Source organism: Acanthochromis polyacanthus, chromosome 22, assembly GCF_021347895.1.
Source record: "Acanthochromis polyacanthus isolate Apoly-LR-REF ecotype Palm Island chromosome 22, KAUST_Apoly_ChrSc, whole genome shotgun sequence".
In the NCBI taxonomy this organism is placed as follows: domain Eukaryota; kingdom Metazoa; phylum Chordata; class Actinopteri; family Pomacentridae; genus Acanthochromis; species Acanthochromis polyacanthus.
In genome coordinates, this window is record NC_067134.1 from 1,808,147 (window position 1) to 1,829,635 (window position 21,489).

General features: G+C 38.1%; 3 protein-coding genes and 2 long non-coding RNA genes across 41 annotated transcripts in view; 3 read left to right on the forward strand and 2 right to left on the reverse strand.

The window, feature by feature from the left end:
* LOC127531957 (zinc finger protein OZF-like) overlaps window positions 1–21,489 on the reverse strand; it is a 319,989-nt gene that overhangs the window by 258,625 nt on the left and 39,875 nt on the right. The window lies entirely within an intron of this gene.
* LOC127531908 (gastrula zinc finger protein XlCGF26.1-like) lies at window positions 2,376–8,546 on the forward strand. Its single transcript, XM_051942319.1, is given in 4 exon segments — window positions 2,376–2,405; window positions 3,771–3,987; window positions 3,990–5,473; window positions 5,833–8,546. Coding segments are annotated over 4 exon segments (1,845 nt in total). The 3' UTR covers window positions 5,947–8,546.
* LOC127532109 (uncharacterized) lies at window positions 11,109–14,584 on the forward strand. The gene is made up of 2 exons (XR_007939368.1): window positions 11,109–14,289; window positions 14,374–14,584. It is a non-coding gene; the product is annotated as an uncharacterized LOC127532109 (long non-coding RNA).
* The window catches only part of LOC127532016 (zinc finger protein 239-like), a 147,386-nt gene continuing 143,006 nt past the window's right edge, over window positions 17,110–21,489 (reverse strand). The window contains exon 3 of the transcript XR_007939246.1: window positions 17,110–17,305. The gene's annotated coding sequence lies outside the window, so the exon portion shown is untranslated. The remainder of the gene's footprint in view (window positions 17,306–21,489) is intronic.
* Window positions 18,588–19,140, forward strand: LOC127532108 (uncharacterized). The gene is made up of 3 exons (XR_007939367.1): window positions 18,588–18,686; window positions 18,771–18,938; window positions 19,023–19,140. It is a non-coding gene; the product is annotated as an uncharacterized LOC127532108 (long non-coding RNA).

Genomic DNA, 21,489 nt, shown 5'->3' on the forward strand with positions numbered 1-21,489 from the left:
ACAAAACATTAATTCATTCTCCATTGAGGTGTGTTGCCCAAAACCCACCTTGGTCATGCATTTAATACAGCCTGAAAAGTCCCTAGTATGTATTGGTATGGACCAAGGTTAATAAAGCAGTTGTCCGTAATATGGCAGAAGCACACATGGACTCCGGGGAGTTTTGAGTCTTCAGAGGCTCAGACAAAGGGAATGAAAATAGACTTCTATGCTGGGTGTTGCAATCAACAACACAGCAACAACTCTCACAGAAATGCGTTAACAGACAAAACATTTTTATTAGGTAGCTTGAGCACTAAATATTAAACTTCATAATTTTTTTTCTTTACTTCCCATTCCAGGGTTTCTCACAGAGAAGTTACTAGACCTGGTAGTATTATCTCTAATTACAGCTCTGTAGTATGAATAAGTTTTAACATACAACATTAAAGAACTGGAAATTGAATTGTCTTCAGAATTCAAATATGTATCATTTTGTACAGTATCATTAACTCTTAGTCACAGTCATGTTCAGACTATCTCCCATTATGTTCTAATATTCTATTTTTGTTCCAACTCCCTTAACCAGCATTTCACTTAAACAACTTTTTTTGCACACAAATTGTCAACATTACAAATACGAATGATTAAATTGTGGACACATCTTTTTGACAGCTATCTTACACCAAAGAAGACAATGTTTCCTTCAGAAATCATGACCCAGTAATTCAAGACTATCCATAGCCATTGTTGTGAGCAGTTTCATAGAGAACTATTTTCTACCAAAGATGACTGTCATAATATTTTTTAATGAAACTGTTCATGAGGTTTGTGGATTATCTTGAGTAACTATGTTTTGATTTCTGGAAAGAGATGTGCTTTTCAAATGTAATTCTTGGCACATTGAGCTAATTTGTTTTCCTACTAAATTAGATTACTGCAGTAGTAAGCATAGCAATTAGATAGACCGGGCTTTGCAGAAGTTCTGTTACACGGTTTCATGATCTTTAGAGACGTTTATATGTCGGAGTAAAAATTCCATTAAACAAACTGAAAGTTCTACCTTATAGGCAGGTGTCATTAACACAAATTTGTTCTCCGGTGAAGTTGTATCAAGATGGAAGTCAAAAGAGTTGAGATATTTGCTCTCCTTCATGCTGGCCACAACAAGTCTGACAGAGCCAAGCAGCTGAACATCAGCCCGATGACCGTCCACAGAGTCATGGAGAGGGTCAAGAATGGTGAAGATCTTTCAGATCTTTCAAGAATGGTGGAGACCTGAAAGATCTTCACCATTCTTTAGCCTCCCCGCGACTCTGTGGACGGTCATCCGGCTGATGTTCAGCACGAAGGAGAGCAGATATCTCAACTCTTTTGACTTCCATCTTGATACAACTTCACCGGAGAAAAAAGTTTGTATTAAGGACACCTGCCTATAAGGTAGAACTTTCAGTTTATTTAATGGAGTTTTTCACTCCAACATGTAAACGCCTCTAAAGATCATGAAACCGAGTGTAACAGAACTTTTGCACAGCCCGGTACATATAAATATAAATACTTGTGATGATGTAAAGAGCAGTGGTGGCTGGTGGAGTTTTCTCCAAACTTCAAAATAAAACTTCACTATTAGTCAATATTATATAGGGACCATTCTAAGGCATGTTTCCCACTGTTTTTGCACAATGTAGAACAACAACTACCATTAACATTGTAAAAACAACACCACACAATTAGGGCCAGCTTCTATCTCACCTTTGTGCACTCCGAAGATCAGCTGGGCGTCACAGCTGCTGCTGTTGCTGAGATGCACTGTCTCCCACTATGGCACTTGGTGGTGTGTGTTACAGTTTATTTAGGTTTTAATAATAGGATAACACTCTATATATCGACATGTTGGCCACAGCTTTATTTGGGCAAAGATTTCTGCAGCCCAAGGTGGAAACCCGTGAGCATGTAAACGTCGTAACTTTTAGACAACGTAGAACTGTTTTAATTTTACATTTTATTGCAGTGACACATTTTACTTCACTTTTATTCTCGCTCGTCTAAGAATATATAGTTTTTAAAGTATTTTATTTTATTTTTAAAGTCTTATTCAAAGTACTGGGGATGGTGGGTGGCACATAGAGCCCTCTATTGACAGCCGCCCACTGTGTAAGAGACTGGTCACAGCTGTAGAAGCTGAATTGGATATGGTGAATTACCAGCTGTGCATTAGGGTTTGTAAGTTGAGATGTCTCAGTAGTTGTGCGCTACTTTGTGATTTGTTGATTGACCAGTTCATCCTATTTACTAACTCTTCTCTTACTTTTGTAGCCTGTCGTCCCACGGAGATCATTGCCAGATACAATAGGGTGTTGAGAGCATACAACAGTGGAAAGAAATTGGGCAAAGGCATGTGCAATCGCTGTGTAAATGAGCTGACGGTGAGATGTAAAACAGCAATCCCGGAACTTGCCATAGCCTTGCCCAGTTAAGTTTGAAAAACTAATGGTAGGATTCTGTAAAAGAGATAAGATAGCTGACTTTGTCAGCAAATGTGAATACATGATCCAAATGATGCAGAAGTCAGGGCCAGTGTAGCTAAAAATAAAGCAGTGGGCAAGCTCATACCACACAACAAAAGGGAGCAGAAGTAATCATTTGGGCAGCCGGCTGCCAAGATGTTGGAAGTTACATATGTTATCCACAAATTTTAAACATGAACCACTAGCCGCTGTACCTTATTTGTTAATACAGAATAGTAGGCTACTGTCAAGTCATTTTCACTGTTATTTTTCCTTTGATTTTAAGACAAACATTTGTCAAATTAGAGGTGCACAAATTCACTTCTGATGTGTCTTTTCCTTTTATCAGGCCATAATTTTTGTTTCACATTCATGTTAAATATTTTAAAATAATGTTTGCATGCCAATTGCAGTTTTGTAATAAAGGTTGTACTGATTATCTGTTGTTGACTATTTATTTCTCTTTCTCCCACCCTGTTTATTTGTAGCGCAGTGCTACAAATCAACATTGTTTTTAAGGTTTGTTCAGAAATGTGTTTAAAGTTGATCATACTGTTAAAATTAACTGCAATTCTGTTATTGGTGAACAAATGAGCTCTCTAAGACATCACCAATAAAAGGTTTAATGGAGTCAAATGTTACTTTGTGGTTTACAAACAGCTTATTAATCATTAAATAATTATTATAAACATCAGTTGCAACTTTACAATAACATCTAAGTAATGTTTATAGATGTTTATAAACCAAATATTAACCATTTATAAAATGCTACAAATAAAATGTCTTCTATATATTTAATCTTTATAGATGTTTTATAGCCAATTTCTTAAAGGTATATAAATCATTAACAAATGATTACTATAGTGTTAAAATGTTATGAGTGTAACTATAAACCGTTAATAAATAGTTTATTAATAATTAAGAAACATTATTAATGATAATTTAATTGTTTGTTAATGATAAAGAAACTATTAAATTAAATTAATAAACTACATATTTGCCATTTATAAATGATTGTTTAACATTAATAAACGATTCAATTACCATTTATTAATGGTCTATATGCAGTTTATAAATGATTATTAAGCATTAATAAACTATCTGTTAATCATTTATAAACGATCTCTTTACCATTTACAAATGATGGTTATTGTAAAGTGTTACCGATTCTTGATCTGGTTTCAGCCTCGTGTCCAACTACATGGAATTGAGACTTTTAGGTTCAATTTTTCATGATTGCTCTTCCATCACTGCCTCTGTTTTTATCTTTGTCTTTTGCTACAGAAATGTAAACACAGCAATGGAGTGAGATGTCGGAGCTCTGAAGAGGATGAGGATGGTTCGGCAACAATAGCAAAAAGAGATGAATCACTCAGTTGTGAGCAATGTGGCAAGACTTTTGTCACAGCAACAAAGCTAAGAATTCACAAATGTATTCACACTGTGGACAAACCATTCAGCTGTGATCAGTGTGAAAAGGCTTTTACTACCAAGACTCTGTTAAAAGCCATCAACTCATTCACAGTGGAGTGAAACCATTCAGCTGTGATCAGTGTGGAAAGGCTTTTACTAAGAAGAGTCACTTAAAAAGCCATCAACTCATTCACAGTGGAGTAAAACCATTCAGCTGTGATCAGTGTGGAAAGGCTTTTACTAAGAAGAGTCACTTAAAAAGCCATCAACTCATTCACAGTGGAGTTAAACCATTCAACTGTGATCAATGTGGAAAGGCTTTTACTACCAAGACTGTGTTAAAAAGCCATCAACTCATTCACAGTGGAGTTAAACCATTCAGCTGTGATCAGTGTGGAAAGGCTTTTACTACCAAGACTGTGTTAAAAAGCCATCAACTCATTCACAGTGGAGTGAAACCATTCAGCTGTGATCAGTGTGGAAAGGCTTTTACTAAGAAGAGTCACTTAAAAAGCCATCAACTCATTCACAGTGGAGTTAAGCCATTCAGCTGTGATCAGTGTGGAAAGGCTTTTACTGACAAGAGTACGTTAAGAAGTCATCAACTCATTCACAGTGGAGTTAAACCATTCAGCTGCGATCAGTGTGGAAAGGCTTTTACTGACAAGAGTACGTTAAGAAGTCATCAACTCATTCACAGTGGAGTTAAACCATTCAGCTGTGATCAGTGTGGAAAGGCTTTTACTCAGAAGAGTGATCTAGCAAGACATCAACTCATTCACAGTGGAGTTAAACCATTCAGCTGTGATCAGTGTGGAAAGGCTTTTACTGACAAGAGTAATCTAACAAGTCATCAACTCATGCACAGTGGAGTTAAATCATTCAGCTGTGATCAATGTGGAAAGGCTTTTACTCACAAGAGTAATCTGACAAGTCATCAACTCATGCACAGTGGAGTTAAATCATTCAGCTGTGATCGATGTGGAAAGGCTTTTACTCAGAAGAGTAATCTAGCAAAACATCAACTGATTCACAGTGGCGTTAAACCATTCAACTGTGATCTGTGTCGAAAGGCTTTTACTCGGAAGAGTGACTTAAAAAGTCATCAACTCATTCACAGTGGAGTTAAACCATTCAACTGTGATCAGTGTGTCAAAACCTTTACTCATCATGAACAGTTGTTGATCCATCAATGCCCCCATTCTGGTAGAAAGCGGTACCACTGTGACTCCTGTGAAAAAACTTTCAAGCACCAACAGAGCTTAAAATGTCACCAACGCATCCACACTGGACATGATGTGTGGATATGTGATCACTGTGGCGAACTATTTGTACGGTACTCACAGTTAAAAGCTCATGAAGTGACCCACACTGGGGTGAAACCATACCTTTGTGACCAGTGTGGGAAGCGCTACAGCTACATTGGATACCTCAAAGTTCACCAACGTGTCCACACTGGGGAGACACCATACAGATGTGATGAGTGTAAGAAGACTTTTACAACTTTGGGTTCCCTGAAACAACACCAGCAGATCCACACCAGAAAGAAAGCATTCAATCAGTGTCACAGTGAGGTATGTAGAGATTGGTCTCAGTCACAGTGTACACACAATTATGCATTGGATCATTTTGGATATTACTGCAAAATTGTTTGAAAACTGTTTTGAACAACTGTGGTCATTTGAATTCTGTTAACACATTATCAGCTATCATTCAGTCTAACCTGTATTCGTTTTGACACAGAAATCTGGTCCAGGTTAATCTGGGGATGTAGGTTAGATTAGGAATTCTGATGTAATCAGACAACTGAATATTAAATTCCAACAGGTAAAAGTGTCTTCAGATGTCATTTGGGGTGCTCTCTGTCTCAGGCAAGGCATCAGTTCTTCAATGCTGCAGGAAACACTGATGTTCTCTGTGTTTGTTTTCCAAGCAGAACGGAACAGATGGACAAAACTCTCAGACTTGTCAGCACTCTTCCAATGGTGAACAGTGCTGCTTTGACCAGTCTGGACCAACGTCCAACCAGCAAGGAACCCTACAATGACACCAGCGTATGCACACTGGACACAGACTGAATCCCTGCCAAGAAGATTTCTTCATGCAGGGTTCAGTAAAAGTTCATGAAGTCCTCCACAAACTTAAAGTCTTTGAGATCCAGCTTCACAGAATTCAGGTCTAATTTCTTGTTTAGTGTCTTCGTTGCTTCGTTGCAAAATCCATTAAGAGGAAAGCTCTCATTAACAGATTTGACTGGTAAATTAATTAAAGCATTCAAAGTGGTTACTCAGTTAAATGAATTATCAGTGGCAGAGGGATAGATGTCTGGATGGAGGCAGTGAGCAGCAGGGTGAATTTCCTGGATTACTAGCTTCATCGTTCCTCAAATCCCTCTGGGCTGCAGGAACCCGTTAGATGCAGAGCTGGTTCAGTGATTCTCTGATGATTAATCATAATTAATTTAGGAGATTACTGGCCTTAGGATTCATATTTATCTATCTATCTCTCGATCTCTCTCTATCTCTCTCTCTCAGGACATTGATGAAGAATCTCTAATATTGAACAAGTAGATCAAATAATCTCTATGTGCGAGATGAAATATGAAGTGTTCTATGAAAAGTCCAATGTTTGAAAGCTGACATGTAGTTTAGAATCATTTTTTTGTAAATTAGCTGCATCCAGCATTTTTATAACGGCACATTTTCATGCTTTGACAGATACAGTGAGGGAAAAAAGTTTTCAGACACCCAGAAAATTTTTACACCATCTTAAATGTTATCATGAAATATTTGTTAGTCTTTTTTTGTGTGTTTCTAAGGGTGTGGCTGCATCAGACAGACACAAATACAAATATTATTTTTGTTTGTTGTTTACAAGACAAACAAGCAAAACTAAATTCTGCCAAATTTCTCATTTTATGGAACCAGTCAGTTTTCAGTTTTTAAATGTCTTTTTTAGAATGTGTTTAGTTTTATGATTGTACTAAAATAAATGACTCTTGAAGACCTCAAAGTGATTGTTAATGCAGTATTTCACAAATGTATGGGATGTCCAAAAACTTTTTTCCACTGCTGTATTTAACAACAATCTGATGTGCTGATGTTAGCAAGACAAACAAGTGAAGGTTTCAGGCTTTTATCTAGAATTCAGGGCTTAAAGTTTTCCGGCGCATGGAAATGTACCATTTAAAAAATTTCATCCATCTCCGTCCCGAAGGCTCCAACCATGTGCGTCATTGTGCATTCAGTTGCTCCGCTTTAATCAATCAAACTCCAAATCCTACATTAAAAAATACACACCTTCTGTCCAGGCATGCGACTTTCTGATAGAACTTTTATCCAATCACAGTTTTCTAACTGCGAGTGTGCATCGACTGCTGGGTGCACGATATGCTGTGCCCTCTTGGTTCGGCATCGTCAGTGCTGCTGAGCCACTGATAAGAAATAACAGTATCCCACAAACAAAATCCAAATTTGCAATATTTGTTGGTGTTTTTTGTGATTATATTTAAAGGGAATTACTGGAAACACATTGATATATATTGCATATTATTTATTTTATTTCTGCTTGGACTGTATACCCATTCCACGTGTCCCAGCCCTGTGGCTGCCCGGTCTCTCCAGAGCGCATGGAGCTCCAATCTGTGAGCGGTGCGGTGAAGAATCGAGCAGCTGATCACTGGTCAATAGCGTTGGAGCTTGTGTTTAGCCCAAAGACGCAAATACTAAAGTTTGCTCAGACTTTGTGTGACAGAGGAGAGAGGATGTGTCTCTGCTGATTAACAAAGAGAGCAGCCGCTGCCGCGATCCCTGAGCCGCGGTGTGTTGACTCGCCCCATTGGTGTAAGTGCGTGCCGTGGAGAACTGCAGGAATACGCATAGACATATATAAAGAGTAGACGCCGCTCGGGGTGCTGCCGAGAAATACGGCCGCCATCTTAGTCCGGTCAGCCGTTCCACTCAGCGCTGTTTGACAGCGCATTTAATCCATCTTAACTCTGAATATTAAACTGACTTTCACGCGTTTTTTATTGTTATTTTTTGCTGCAAACGTCATATGTGTAGCTATGATACAGGACAAATGGTTCTGCGTATTTTAATATTCATAGCAGGAATAATAGACAATAATAATAATAGGTAATAGAATATTCTGATATTAAGCTCGACTGTAGACATGTATTTTGCAAACACTGTAAACACACACACACTAATATATGTTGGAGAAGCAGAAAATGGCAGTAAAGTCAATTATTTTAATAATTTGAAGAGACAATGTATGATTACACTATATATACATAAATAAACCAAATACTGACTAATGAACACAGTTTTCTGATATATTGATTATATTGATACTCCATACATGATTTATATATGTAGTATGATTTTCTCTGATATATAACTTTTATCTATTATATATGTGAATGATGTTGATACTCCATCTATGATTTATATATATTCATTTTCTCTGATATATAACTTCTGTCTATTGTTTTATATAGAACTGTATTCATTAGTCAGTCTATGTCTATGGGAATGCACGCCTCAGTGGCGATGCGCGTGCATGCCCCACAGTCCCCATGGTTTCGCCACAAAATAAAAACAAACGGGCTTAGGTATTGAATTAAAAAAAGTAACAAAAACAGAAGTTGTTGATTTTGTTTGATTTCTTAATCTTTAAACATTTTCTATGTTTTACAATGCCAAAAGGAAAAAAGGAAACAGCTATTTAGTTTGCTGGATTTTATTTTGAAAGGAAAAAAAAACAAAGATCAAGCCATACGGATTTGTCCCATTATTCTACTCGGAACATCTGTTTAGTTAAATATGCACAAACTGAATGTAGCTTATAGGTGATATGAACCTTTTTTATTTGAGGACATATAGGATGTTTGTAATAATGAGTTAAATAGCTCTCAGCAGATTTTGTGACCTTATGCATCTGAATGGTGTCTAGCCACAAACAAAAACTCTCCAATCTTAAGCAAATATTAGTAAGAACAGAACGAACGTTTGGGTTGTGTGAAATGAATAATGGATAGTTAAATAAGAATGTTCTTAGCCTGCTTTTCACTGTTTTTTCTTCCCAAAATATAGATAAAAAATAGAAACATTTAAATTGAAAGCCAACTGAACAAATTATACAGTGAATACATTTTTTCCCCTTACCAAAAACAAACAAAATGTGTATCAGTTCAAAATGAAAATCAAATGATTTAAACTAATCACACAGATTATTGAGGTGTATCAAATGAGAAGTTACTAACGTGTATGTGTGGTTATGTGCTTGATTTTCATGATTTTTTTCCCCTTTACACTAAAATAAATCTTTGCAATTATAGTGATGTGGTATTGAAACATCAACACAAAAAAAAATCTGACTGAGAGCACTTTCTAAAATGCCTTAAGTTTTGGCCGAGTAAGGTTTTACATTTGAGCAACAATAAAATAATGGGATCATAATGGGCATTATTTCCACCAGATGACCTCATATTTGCTCTGAATTAATAGAATCTCATATATATTGTGTTTTAGTGAGTTTTAAAACACATTTAAATACGTTTATTGACACTATAAATTGGATCTTAGAAGTTCAGGCTCAGGATTTTTTCTCACTTTAAGCCCTGCATTCAGCTGTGATCAATGTGGAAAGGCTTTTACTCACAAGATTAATCTAGCAAATCATCAGCTCATGCACAGTGGAGTTAAACCATTCAACTGTGATCAGTGTGGAAAGGCTTTTACTCGGAAGAGTCACTTAAAAAGTCATCAACTCATTCACAGTAGAGTGAAACCATTCAGCTGTGATCAGTGTGTGAAAACCTTTACTCAATATGAACAGTTGTTGATCCATCAATGCCCCCATTCTGATAGAAAGCGGTACCACTGTGACTCCTGTGGAAAAAACTTTCAAGCACCAACAGAGCTTAAAATGTCACCAACGCATCCACACTGGACATGATGTGTACGTATGTGATCACTGTGGTGAACCTTTTGTACGGTACTCACAGTTAAAAGCTCATGAAGTGACCCACACTGGGGTGAAACCATACCTTTGTGACCAGTGTGGGAAGCGCTACAGCTACATTGGATACCTCAAAGTTCACCAACGTGTCCACACTGGGGAGACACCATACAGATGTGATGAGTGTAAGAAGACTTTTACAACTTTGGGTTCCCTGAAACAACACCAGCAGATCCACACCAGAAAGAAAGCATTCAATCAATGTCACAGTGAGGTATGTAAACACTCAGTCACAGTGTAAACACAATTGCTCAATGCTGCAGGAAACACTGACATTTTCTGTTTGTTTTCCAAGCAGAACAGAACAGATGGACAAAACTCTCAGACTTGTCAGCACTCTGCCAATGGTGAACAGTGCTGCTTTGACCAGTCTGGACCAACGTCCAACCAACAAGGAACCCTACAACGACACCAGCATATGCACACTGGGCACAGACTGAACCCCTGTCAAGAAGATTTCTCCATGCAGGGTTCAGTAAAAGTTCATGAAGTCCTCCACAAACTTAGTCCTTGCGATCCGGCTTCACAAAATTCAGGTCTAATTTCTTGTTTATTGTCTTTGTTGCTTCGTTGCAAAATCCATTAAGAGGAAAGCTGTCGTTAACAGACGTGACTGTAAATTAATTAAAGCATTCTAAGTGGTTACTCAGTTAAATGAATTATCAGTGGTAGAGGGATAGATGTCTGGATGGAGGTATCTATCTATCTATCTATCTATCTATCTATCTATCTATCTATCTATCTATCTATCTATCTAGATCAACTAATCTCTGATTATGATTGAGTTTAAATATAAAAACATCAAGTGTTCTATGAAAAGTCCCATCTTTGAAAGCTGACATGTAGTTTAGAATCATTTCTTTGTAAATTAGCTGCATCCAGTCATTACCATGACATTGGCATCATGGAACCATGACCACATATATGTGTCTGGAGATAGTGACATTTTGTTCACGGCACATTTTCATGCTTTGACAGATACAGTGAAGGAAAAAAGTTTTCAGACACCCAGAAAATGTTTACACAATCTTAAATATTATTATGAAATATTTGTTGAAAAGTCTTTTTTGTGTGTTTCTAAGGGTGTGGCTGCATCAGACAACCACAAATACAAATGACATATATATATATATATATATATATATATATATATATATATATATATATATATATATATATACAAATGTATGGGATGTCCAAAAACTTTTTTCCACTGCTGTATTTAACAGCAATCTGATCTGCTGATGTTAGCAAGACAAACAAGTGAAGGTTTCAGGCTTTTATCTAGAATTGTTCTTGAGATATTCATCTTCAAACAGCCTCAAATTTCAATGTGACAAAATAAAAACGAGTGAAACTGGGTCTACAGTCCACTGAAAAACCTCTAAGAAAGCATCTGACATACTGAGCTAATATTTCATAGATACCATTAGAAATATCCATAGTTTATGATTTTAAAAAAACAAGTTTTTTGGGAGATGGTCAATGATTTGAAATGGAGTTCCACTGTTGGAAAAACCTCAATCTCTGATTCCAGCATCAGTGCTCCATTGTTGCAGTTGTGACGTTGTCTTTCAGATGGTCCTAACACAGGCCACAACTGCTCTGAAAACAACACTCATGTTCTTGTTTGGAACAGTTTCTCAGTAGAAATTACGCAGCAATGTCCAAGTTGTCAGCGGCTCCAGTAAGGAAGACTCTTAATGTGAGGAAAAGCATCCTTTGACTTCTTCCTGGAGGTTTTTCTTGTCAGAAATTGTCTTCCAGTGAGGGACTTCTGACTCTCTGTTCACTTTTTTTGCCCTCTAATATTGTTAAAACACAAGAATCAATGTTTTGGTTCAAATCACATTGTATTTGCATGTAGCTCTGTGTTTTCTGCTCCAGGAATTGGGTGATGTGTACGACCCAGCACCCACAGCTGGTTGGGTGTCATGTGGCTCTGCGTTCTGATTGGATGATTGTCCAACCACTGCCACAAGTATGAAGGTCATCCTGCAGGCGTGGAAGGAACACGTAGTGGAAACACAATAGGGATGAATCCCAAACCGCCCCCTACACACTATCCCTACACACTACCCCTCCGTTTGCGCGTTCCCGCGGAGGGTCCTCCATATCAAGGGCTGTCCCAAACCGCGTAGTGCGGAGGAAGAGTGGACTGTTCAGCCCTTAAATAGCGAGTCTGCATCGATGCTCGCTCTGGACAACTTTTTCAGGAAGTGCAACGTCAAAATGGAGGAGGAAACAACATATTGATATAAGTTCCACATGCGTACTTTATTTCTCTCACGCCTTTTTCACACTGACAGAACATCACATAAAGAGTGATGAAAAAAGATAAATCAAAAGAAACAAATCTTCTTCTCTGCTGACGTTTGATTTAATTGTGCACCCCCTGACACCTTAAAATTTGAACACAACTGACAGAATTCATTTATTCATTTGTTGGATTTGAAATGCCAGATAATAGGATTGGAAAACATGTGAGTGAAAAAAAGTGGGATGCTTTCGTCTTCTGGAAGCAGCAGTGATCCTTGTTAGTTGCAACCTGTGCCACAGCGCTACAGCCATGCACAGTAGGCGTCTTTGTGTTACCATGGCGATGACGTCTTCCGTTTTCCGGTGAGGCGACAGGGCGTCCCATTCCTGACGATCGTATTTATACCCTCCCCCTTCAATAATAGGTGCCCTCCACAGCTGCGAGTGTGACTTCTTTTGGAGTGACACTCGGTAGTGGAGGGGGAGTGTGTAGGGGGCGGTTTGGGATTCAGCTGAGGTGTGTTCATGTGGCCATGCTGAGGAATCCCTCTGCTTCAAGCTAGTGGAGAACATCATAGTAGGTGCTGGTTACTGCCCCCTACAGGTCTCTACGCAGTCCTTAATCCTGGAGAATTAGAAAACGACTAAAAAATATATTTTAACTTCATATAACAAAAAAATTAACTTACACTCAACTTCTCACACAACTAATTAACCCTGTCCTGTGGGTCAAAATTGACTCGTTTTAAAGTTTGAAAATGTGGGAAAAAATATCTATTTTCACAGTGAAACTTCTGATGTCCACGTTCTCAACATTTTGGGAAATCTTTAAACATTTTTAGGTGGAAAGAAAGAAAAGTTAAAAATGTTTCTAATGAACATACACACAAAAAATCAACCAAAATCCAGCAAAATTCACTGGATTTTGGTTGATTTTTATGTGAATTTTCATAAAGAAAATATTAGAAGTTTTACTGAAATATATGTGATCACTTTAGATATTTTTAGGATTTTTTTTTTAGAGATTTTTACTCATTGTTTGGAAAATATTTACAACAATTTTCTTGTCAAATTTGGGGGATTTTTTTTTTTTAAAGAACACTTAAGAAATTACTGGAATTTTCTTCCTGAAGGTTTTGAAAATTTTCAGAAATTTGGGGAATTTTTTGATTTTTTTTTTAGACAAAGAAACAATGTTTTTTGGTGCCCGTAAATGAGGACAACAGGAGGGTTAAAACATTAAAAGGCAACATTATTAAGGTTTCTTTTATCAAACGCTTTTCATCAACAAGTACACAAAATAGATTAAAAATATAATCTAACATATATACTGATTAAAAACTTTGAATTTCTTAATGTTGTTCTTCTGCATAAGTCACTATTTCAAACTGGCTCATGTTACTTCCATGTGATCTGCCATTAAAACGGCCACATTCTACCATAAACACTAAATAATAACACATCTGCTCAAAGTTAAAGGCCAACATACGACCCAAACATGACATGGATTTGGTTTTTTGTTCAATTTTGATCATTTTGCATCTTATTGGATCATTTTGTGCATTTCAGCTTGTCTTTAGAAAAAAAATGTATCAATCAGACTGTAAATGATCTATGAACAAACCTCTGTGTAAAACCTTCAGAATGTTGAATAGAATAAATTTGGACCGTGATGAATGTTAGTAAAGATTTCTGGATCAATCGGGTCATGTTTTTATCTAATTCAGGTCATTTTTTTGTCTCTTTTTGTTGTTTTTGTACCATCTTGGTCATTGTGTGTCACAGTTCCGCTCCTCTGTCCTGTCTGTCTGTCAGTCTGGTTGTCTCCCATCCGCTCCTCTGCCCTGTCTGTCTTGCCTGTCTTACAGTTCCATTCCTCTGCCCTGTCTGTCTGTCTTGTTGGCTCCCATTCGCTTCTCTACCCTGTCTCTCCTCCCACAGCTCGGTGCCTGAGTGGAGTCTCGCTTCTCAGCTGACTCCACTCAGGCAATCAACTACCTCCACGGCTCCCGGACAGCTGACTATCATCTCACTAACGACTCACCTCTACAATAAGTACCGGCTCAGCCTTCCACTCCCTGCCAGAGTGTTGAACCAAAACCACATAGTTAGTTCGCTCTCTAGCCTTTTGCATTTTCTGTTTTGAGTTCCTGCCTTGTTTTTGACATTGTTTTTTCCTGCCTCCATACAGCCAGCTGTCCGGGATCCCCGCTGTCATCCTTCCCCTCCGGCTCTCCCCCAGCCAGTTATCACCGGTTCTTCCTTGCCTGGACCCCCACTCCTGCCTGGAACCCCCACTCCTGCCTGGAACCTCACTCCTGCCTGGAACCCCCTGCTCATGCACTCTGGTTTCTCCATCCTGGCCATAATCCACCCCATACAATAAAGCATTCTAAATCATCCTCTGGTCGAGGAAGCGTGGCTCTCTGCTCGAGTCCAACCAGCTCCGTTTCGTGACATTGTGTGGTTTATTTTGGTGATTCTGATTGTCTTCAAGGTTGTTTTGTTTCAAATTGTTCAGTTTGTGGCTCATTTTGATGGTTGTGTCTCTACGTTTGGTCAGTTTTTGTCTTTAGGGTTGTTCTTACAGGAAATTTTGGTCATTTTGTGCATTTCAGTACGTTTTTAAGATAAAAAGGGTTTAAATCAGACTGTAAATGATCTATGAACAAACCTCTCTGCAGAAGCCTGAGTATTGAATAGAATAAATGTGGACAGCTTGGTGAATGGAAGTGAAGATTTCTGGATCAGTTTGGTCATTTTGAGGCTAATTTTGGTCATTTTGTGTCAGAATGTGTTTAATTTTTATCAGTTTACATCTTTTGGTCCGTTTTTAAACTTGTTGCATCTTTTCATGTTTTTTTGTGGTAATTTTGTTTATTTTGCATCAAGTTTTGGTCATTTATGTGTCTAATTCAGGTAATGTTACATCTCTTTTTATTGGTTTTGTACCATTTTGGTCATTTTATGATTCATTTCATGTGTCTGTAAGGTTGGTTTTGTTTAAAATTGTTCATGTTGCTCATATTAGTCATTTCATGTCAGTTTGTCCATTCTGTGACTCACTGGCCATTTCTGTCTCATTTTTCATCTGTTTTGCTCATTTTATCTCTCATTTTAGTCATTTTGCGCCAGTTCAGCTTTTTTTCATTTTGTACATTTTGTGTCTCATTTTCATCATTTTGTTGTGAATTTTTGTGCCTGCTTTTGGTCATTTGTGTCATTTTTGCTTAATTTTAGTCCCATTTTTTGAATGTGGTAACAGTTGTTAGTTCTTCTCTCTGACATCACAATGGTCTTTTAAAAAATGCATTTACTGTCTTAGTACTTGTTCTCTGTGCAATGACAGTAAAGTTGAATCTAATCTAATCTATAAAATGACCAAAATGAGACAAAAATGGACAAAATTTTCAGTGGTGAGAAAAAGACCCAAACAGAGTCTACTGAACGGTCCAACAATGTTATGGGACAGTTCAAATGGGACACAAAATGACCAAAATGGAACATAAAACATCCGACCAATAAAGAAAAATACCAGAATGAGCCATACAATTACAAAATGGACATCAAATGTGAAACAAAAAGATCAAAAGTGATGAAAACGGGACTGAAATTAAGCAAAAATGAGACACAAAATCTAGAAAATGAAAAAAACAATCTTAAACTGATGCAAAATGACCAAAATTGAACAAAAACAACCTTAAAGTCATGGAAAATGACTTCAGAGCAAAAATGAGATGAAACTGAAACAGAAACAGTCACTGAGTCACAGAATGATGAAAAAGACGTGAACTGACCAAAAGAACTAACAAGATGAACAATTTTGAACAGAAATAAACTTAAAAACACACAAAATGAAATGACCAAAATGGAAGAAAAATAACATGAAAAGATGCAAAATGTCTAAAAACAGACCAAAACAAAACACATGACACAAAATGATCCAGAAATCTTCTCTTACAGTCATGAAACTGTCCACATTTATTCTATTCAACATTCTGAGGGTTTTTACAGAGAGGTTTGTTCATAGATCATTTACAGTCGGATTTGACACTTTTTTTTCCCAAAAAACAGACTGAAATGTACAAAATGATCCAAATGAGATGTTCATTTTGTGTCTCATTTGTGTCATTTTTGTTGCTAATTCTGCTCATGCATTTCTTTAAATAACTAATAATACTGTGGACTCATTATTTAAACTTGAGGTAAATTCTTAGCATACTCAACTGGAAAATACTTTTACTGATTTGCTGTTGTTTCAACCTTAGTGCTGTCTTCGGGTCAAAATGAACCAGGACACCATGTTTAATAGCATAGAACGGCCCCTAAATGACCTTTTTCAACTTGAAATTTGATCACTTTTCCTCAAGTGACCCCAACATTAGAAAAAGTGAAACATTGTTTTTGTTTATATTTTCATCAAAGCTGTACACCACCAGGGTACAAAGACTGTCTTCAGGTCATTTTTTACCCGGTGTCAGATAGAAAATTGACCCCCATGGAAAAGTGACCCAGGTTACAAAACATTAAATAACTAGCATAATACATAGTGGGGTCAAGATTCTACACCCTGGCTACTTCTGGACTGTTGAGATTGTCATATTTGCAGATTTTCAAATTAATATGGACTAATCTGATATTGCTGAAGCCATGAGGGCAGTTTTCAGGTTTCAGTTCCCAGCAGGTCAGAGATCAAATTTTTTTTTTTCCAGTCATCCAGGAGTAACAAGAAGGACTGTAAAATAAATACTGTGTGCTGCACGAGTGACAAATACAGTTGCAGTCTGTCCTCCATGTGTTAATTAAAGCTTAATATGTTCGGAATATTTTGCGTGAATCTGTTATTTTTTCTATTCTTATGATTGATGTAGGTTATGCATCTTTCGGGTGGGAGTAATTACTCAAAAAATGAGAGAGTACTAGTATCTGGTAGTTGAGTTTTGTAGTTTTATATTCCATTGTACAGTATACAGTACACTGTTGTTTCCCTTCAAAAATGCATTTCAAGTTCACTTCTGCACATTTCTGGCACTTTATAAGGCTATAGAAGTATTATCTCTTGCAAAACAAGAAATGTTTACACCTATGCAGTACCTTTAGCAGCAATAATAGTGATAATAAACCTCTACTTAAAGAAAGAAAACAGTTACAGCATGAACAATGGTATAAAACGAATGGTGTTCACTGATTAAATACAGTCTTTCTACCCTCTGAGGAAGCAAAAACAGGCATTCACAAAGTGTGTGATGCATGACAGGTTGTTTCTTCATGTAAAATAGATTTTGGTTAAAAATTCCATTAAGCTGCTCTATTTTAGAGACTCAGTGCAGGCAGGTCATTTCTGACCCTGAGGACAGGAGGAGTGTTCAGGACGTTCAGACAATACAAGGGTTCAATGTGCTGTATGACGACACAATGAGATCCTACGAACAAATCACACAGATGACCTATGTGGTGACAATAGAAGAAATAAATAGCATAAGACCTTTATGTAACCAGCAGAAACTGCAGCACAGCTTCACCTGTTTTTAACATTTCTGGTTTTGACATTTGCAGGAGTGTATCAGCTACTACTAGTAAAACCACGTGTCTGTTGCTTGAAAACATAATAATGTTGGTTATGTCTTTGATATCTGACTCAGAGTTATTCTTGCTGGGGATCTTCAATGTTACATTAATTATGAAACAACATGTAAATGTTCATCTGTTTGAAAACATTCAAAACATTTCATGAAGCAGTCATGGAGCTGCACATGTTTTATTGCAACTTTATTTCACGTCCAGATCTCCTCTGCTCCAGTGACACACTCTGTTGTGTCCTACTGTAATAATGTCTCTCTATCTTGTTGCCTCCTTTTACTTGAAAGACAGCAGAGCTCAAGCTGAGTGGATTCCAGCAGTATGTTCACACCTGAACAGCCATGTTCTCTCAGCAGAAAGTGAAAATGTTCCAAACAGCTTCACATTATCTCCAATCACTGCTCTGCTGATGAAGGATGTCATGATAGCAGAAATGTAGCAGTCTGTACCAATACCATATCCATCCAGACATTCAGTTTGGTTCTTCTGCCTGCTGCTCCACCACAGTCCAGACTCCATCTGGTCTAATCATCAAGGATTGCATACATACTTCCTCACAATTGTTGTTGAAGCACAGACTAAAGGTGCTTTAAATCTAAAACATCGACTTTTAACCTGTACCAATTCTTACATGTTGTTTCAACCTTAGTTCTGACATTATGTTTTCCACAGATGTTTCAGGATCAGGATTTCTCAGCTGTGTGGATTCTCATGTGGGCTTTTAATCGATAACTACAGTTGAAGCTTTTTCCACAGGTTCCACCAGAATATGGTTTCTCACCTGTGTGACATCTCATGTGGACAGTCAAATGGGTCCGTCGACTAAAGCTTTTTCCACAGGTTTCACAAGAATATGGCTTCTCACCTGTGTGACATCTCATGTGTTCAGTCAAATGGGTCCGTCGACTAAAGCTTTTTTCACAGGTTCCACAAGAATATGGCTTCTCACCTGTGTGATGTATCATGTGGTCAGTCAAAGAGGTCCGTTGACTGAAGCTTTGTCCACAGGTTCCACAAGAATATGGCTTCTCACCTGTGTGACATCTCATGTGAACAGTCAAATGGACCCGTTGACTGAAGCTTTTTCCACAGGTTTCACAAGAATATGGCTTCTCACCTGTGTGACATGTCATGTGTTCAGTCAAAGAGGTTCGTCGACTAAAGCTTTTTTCACAGGTTCCACAAGAATATGGCTTCTCACCTGTGTGATGTATCATGTGGTCAGTCAAAGAGGTCCGTTGACTGAAGCTTTTTTCACAGGTTCCACAAGAATATGGCTTCTCACCTGTGTGACATCTCATGTGAACAGTCAAATGGACCCGTTGACTGAAGCTTTTTCCACAGGTTTCACAAGAATATGTCTTCTCACCTGTGTGGGTTCTGTGATGTCTGATTAAATTGATTTACGACTAAAAGCTTTTCCACAGACCTCGCATGTTGTACATTTTCTTGGCCTTGTCATTATCACACTGTCTCGCTGATGTTGGAGCATTGTCTACATCATTACTGTGACTGTTGTTACTCTGATGTCTTGGTTTCAGCTCGATACATCTAGTTGATCCTGAGTCTACATTCTTGCTTCCTCCTGATCTGGGCTCTCAGCTACAAAAGAGATGTGAAACAGGAGCTGATCACTGTTTGGTTTTGGTTCACTGTGGTCACTTTCCACATCAGCAGGAGTCACCTCAAAGGTATCAGTCTCCTGTTTCAATCCAATTAACTCTTCCTCCTGACTGGAGCAGAGTTCATCCTGTTCCACTTTAATTTGTGGTAACCCTGGGTCTAATTGGTCCAGACTGGTGCACAATTCTTCCTGCTCCATTTTAATTTGAGAAATCTCTGGGTTTGATTGGTCCTGACTGGTGCAGAGTTCCTCCTGCTGATCTTTAATCCGTAGAGGCTCTGGGTCCTCATGGTCCACCATGGAGTTTTTCTCCTGGTCATGGGGCTGATGGTCAACACAGTCTTCTCATTCTCACAGACACAAGACTGTGGGAGCTCTGGAGGAAAGAGACAAAAGATAATGGTGACTACTGTTGATGATGAGAGAACACACATCTGTCACTTTGTCCAGGACTGGCTGTCTCCAACAAAAATCAGCTCAAGAGTCGAATGTTTGACGCAAAAATAATATGATGGTTATAATAGAAGTCTTTGAGCAATGAAACAGCAGCAGGAATGATACAAGCATCTCCAAATGACTGAACATTTCTATGAACACGTTGTTCCACAGTGGATACAGGATCACAATGTTCTAATGGTAAACACCACTGGGTACTTTTCTACACACCACACAGACAGGTTTGATGGGGATCCATTAAATCTGTCTGAATAAAGCTGCTGTCCTCTTCAGCCTTCAAACCTGTCAGGACATTTGGATTTTAATGTTATTCTTATTTTACTGCTGGTTACTGTACTGTTGATTTGACTCATCAGTGAAACCCAACATGTTAATAGTGGAATGCAGTTGAACACATGACTTCTATACTCTCTAACTCTGTACGTGCGCTTTCTTTAGATCATGAATGATCTCTATACATGGAATTATGTCTCTGGACTGAAATGATGGAATGACTGAGTCCTCTGTCAGAGTTTATTATTAAACTGTTTGATAACACAATGCAGTTGCTGTCAGTGTGGAGTAGTTCAGATAAACACTTCCAGCACCTCTGAACAGGAAACTTTGGTTCTTGCTTCCAGGGTCAATCAACACAACGATCACGTTTTTAAAACTCCACACAGCATCAACAGACTCCATATTATGAGCCCATTCTCTCTTCCTCACAGGTGTCTCAGTTCATCTCAACACTTCATGATGTTCTACATGCTAGAAGTGGAATTCTTCACCATCAAAACACATACACACCTATGGGCTGTAAGGGGATGTGTGGTTTCCAGATGACATCCAGCAGTCTGCGCTGACGATCGATCTCCTCCTGGTACTGGACGATGGTTTTTTCAAACTCTGAGAATATTCTCCAGCAGCAGCAGCTAGTCTGTCGCTGATCAACTCTCTCAGATACTCAACTGAACACTCGTTACTTTATCGCTCTGATATTCTCATTCATACTATTAATACAGCCGTTTTATAGCTCAGTCCACACAGCAGTGAAGCTAACTCTGCTCATGCTTCTTTGTTTACATACGCTGGGTGTCACACTGTGAAGTTCCGGCAGAAACATGAGTTACTTTCTTCTCCTCATTGAATTAGGCAGACTAGACGCATCACTGCGTATTGCTGCCACTACTGGATGTTACTCAATAGTCCTTAGAGAATCCTCCATATTTTCTGATGCAGTCTGTGGTCATGAGAAAGTTCAGAAGTTTCTTCATATTTGTCCACTCTCCATGTTAAGTAGAAAGCAAAGATTACAAACAGTTCTTCCAACTGCTCCTAGTCTCTAATGTTTCTCTGTCGGCATGAGGAGAGCTTACACTTTAGAAGAACATTTCTCACAGTTTCTAGTTCACCTCACTCACAGTTCCTATCTCTGTGCTTCCCAATCAAAGCCAGTCCACTTTTCAGACTGCAGTGTCTGAGTCTTAGCCAGGTTAGAACAATTGAGTCTCTTCTTGCACCACTGAAGTGCTTCTTACTTTTCCCATTTTACCTTGAAGAGCAAAATCAGTCCCCCTCTTCTTTTGTTTCTTAAAAAGTCAAAGCATTTCTTCCTCAGACTGACTTTAAAAGCACGTGTTTGGAGAGATTGATAGAGCTGGAATGAAA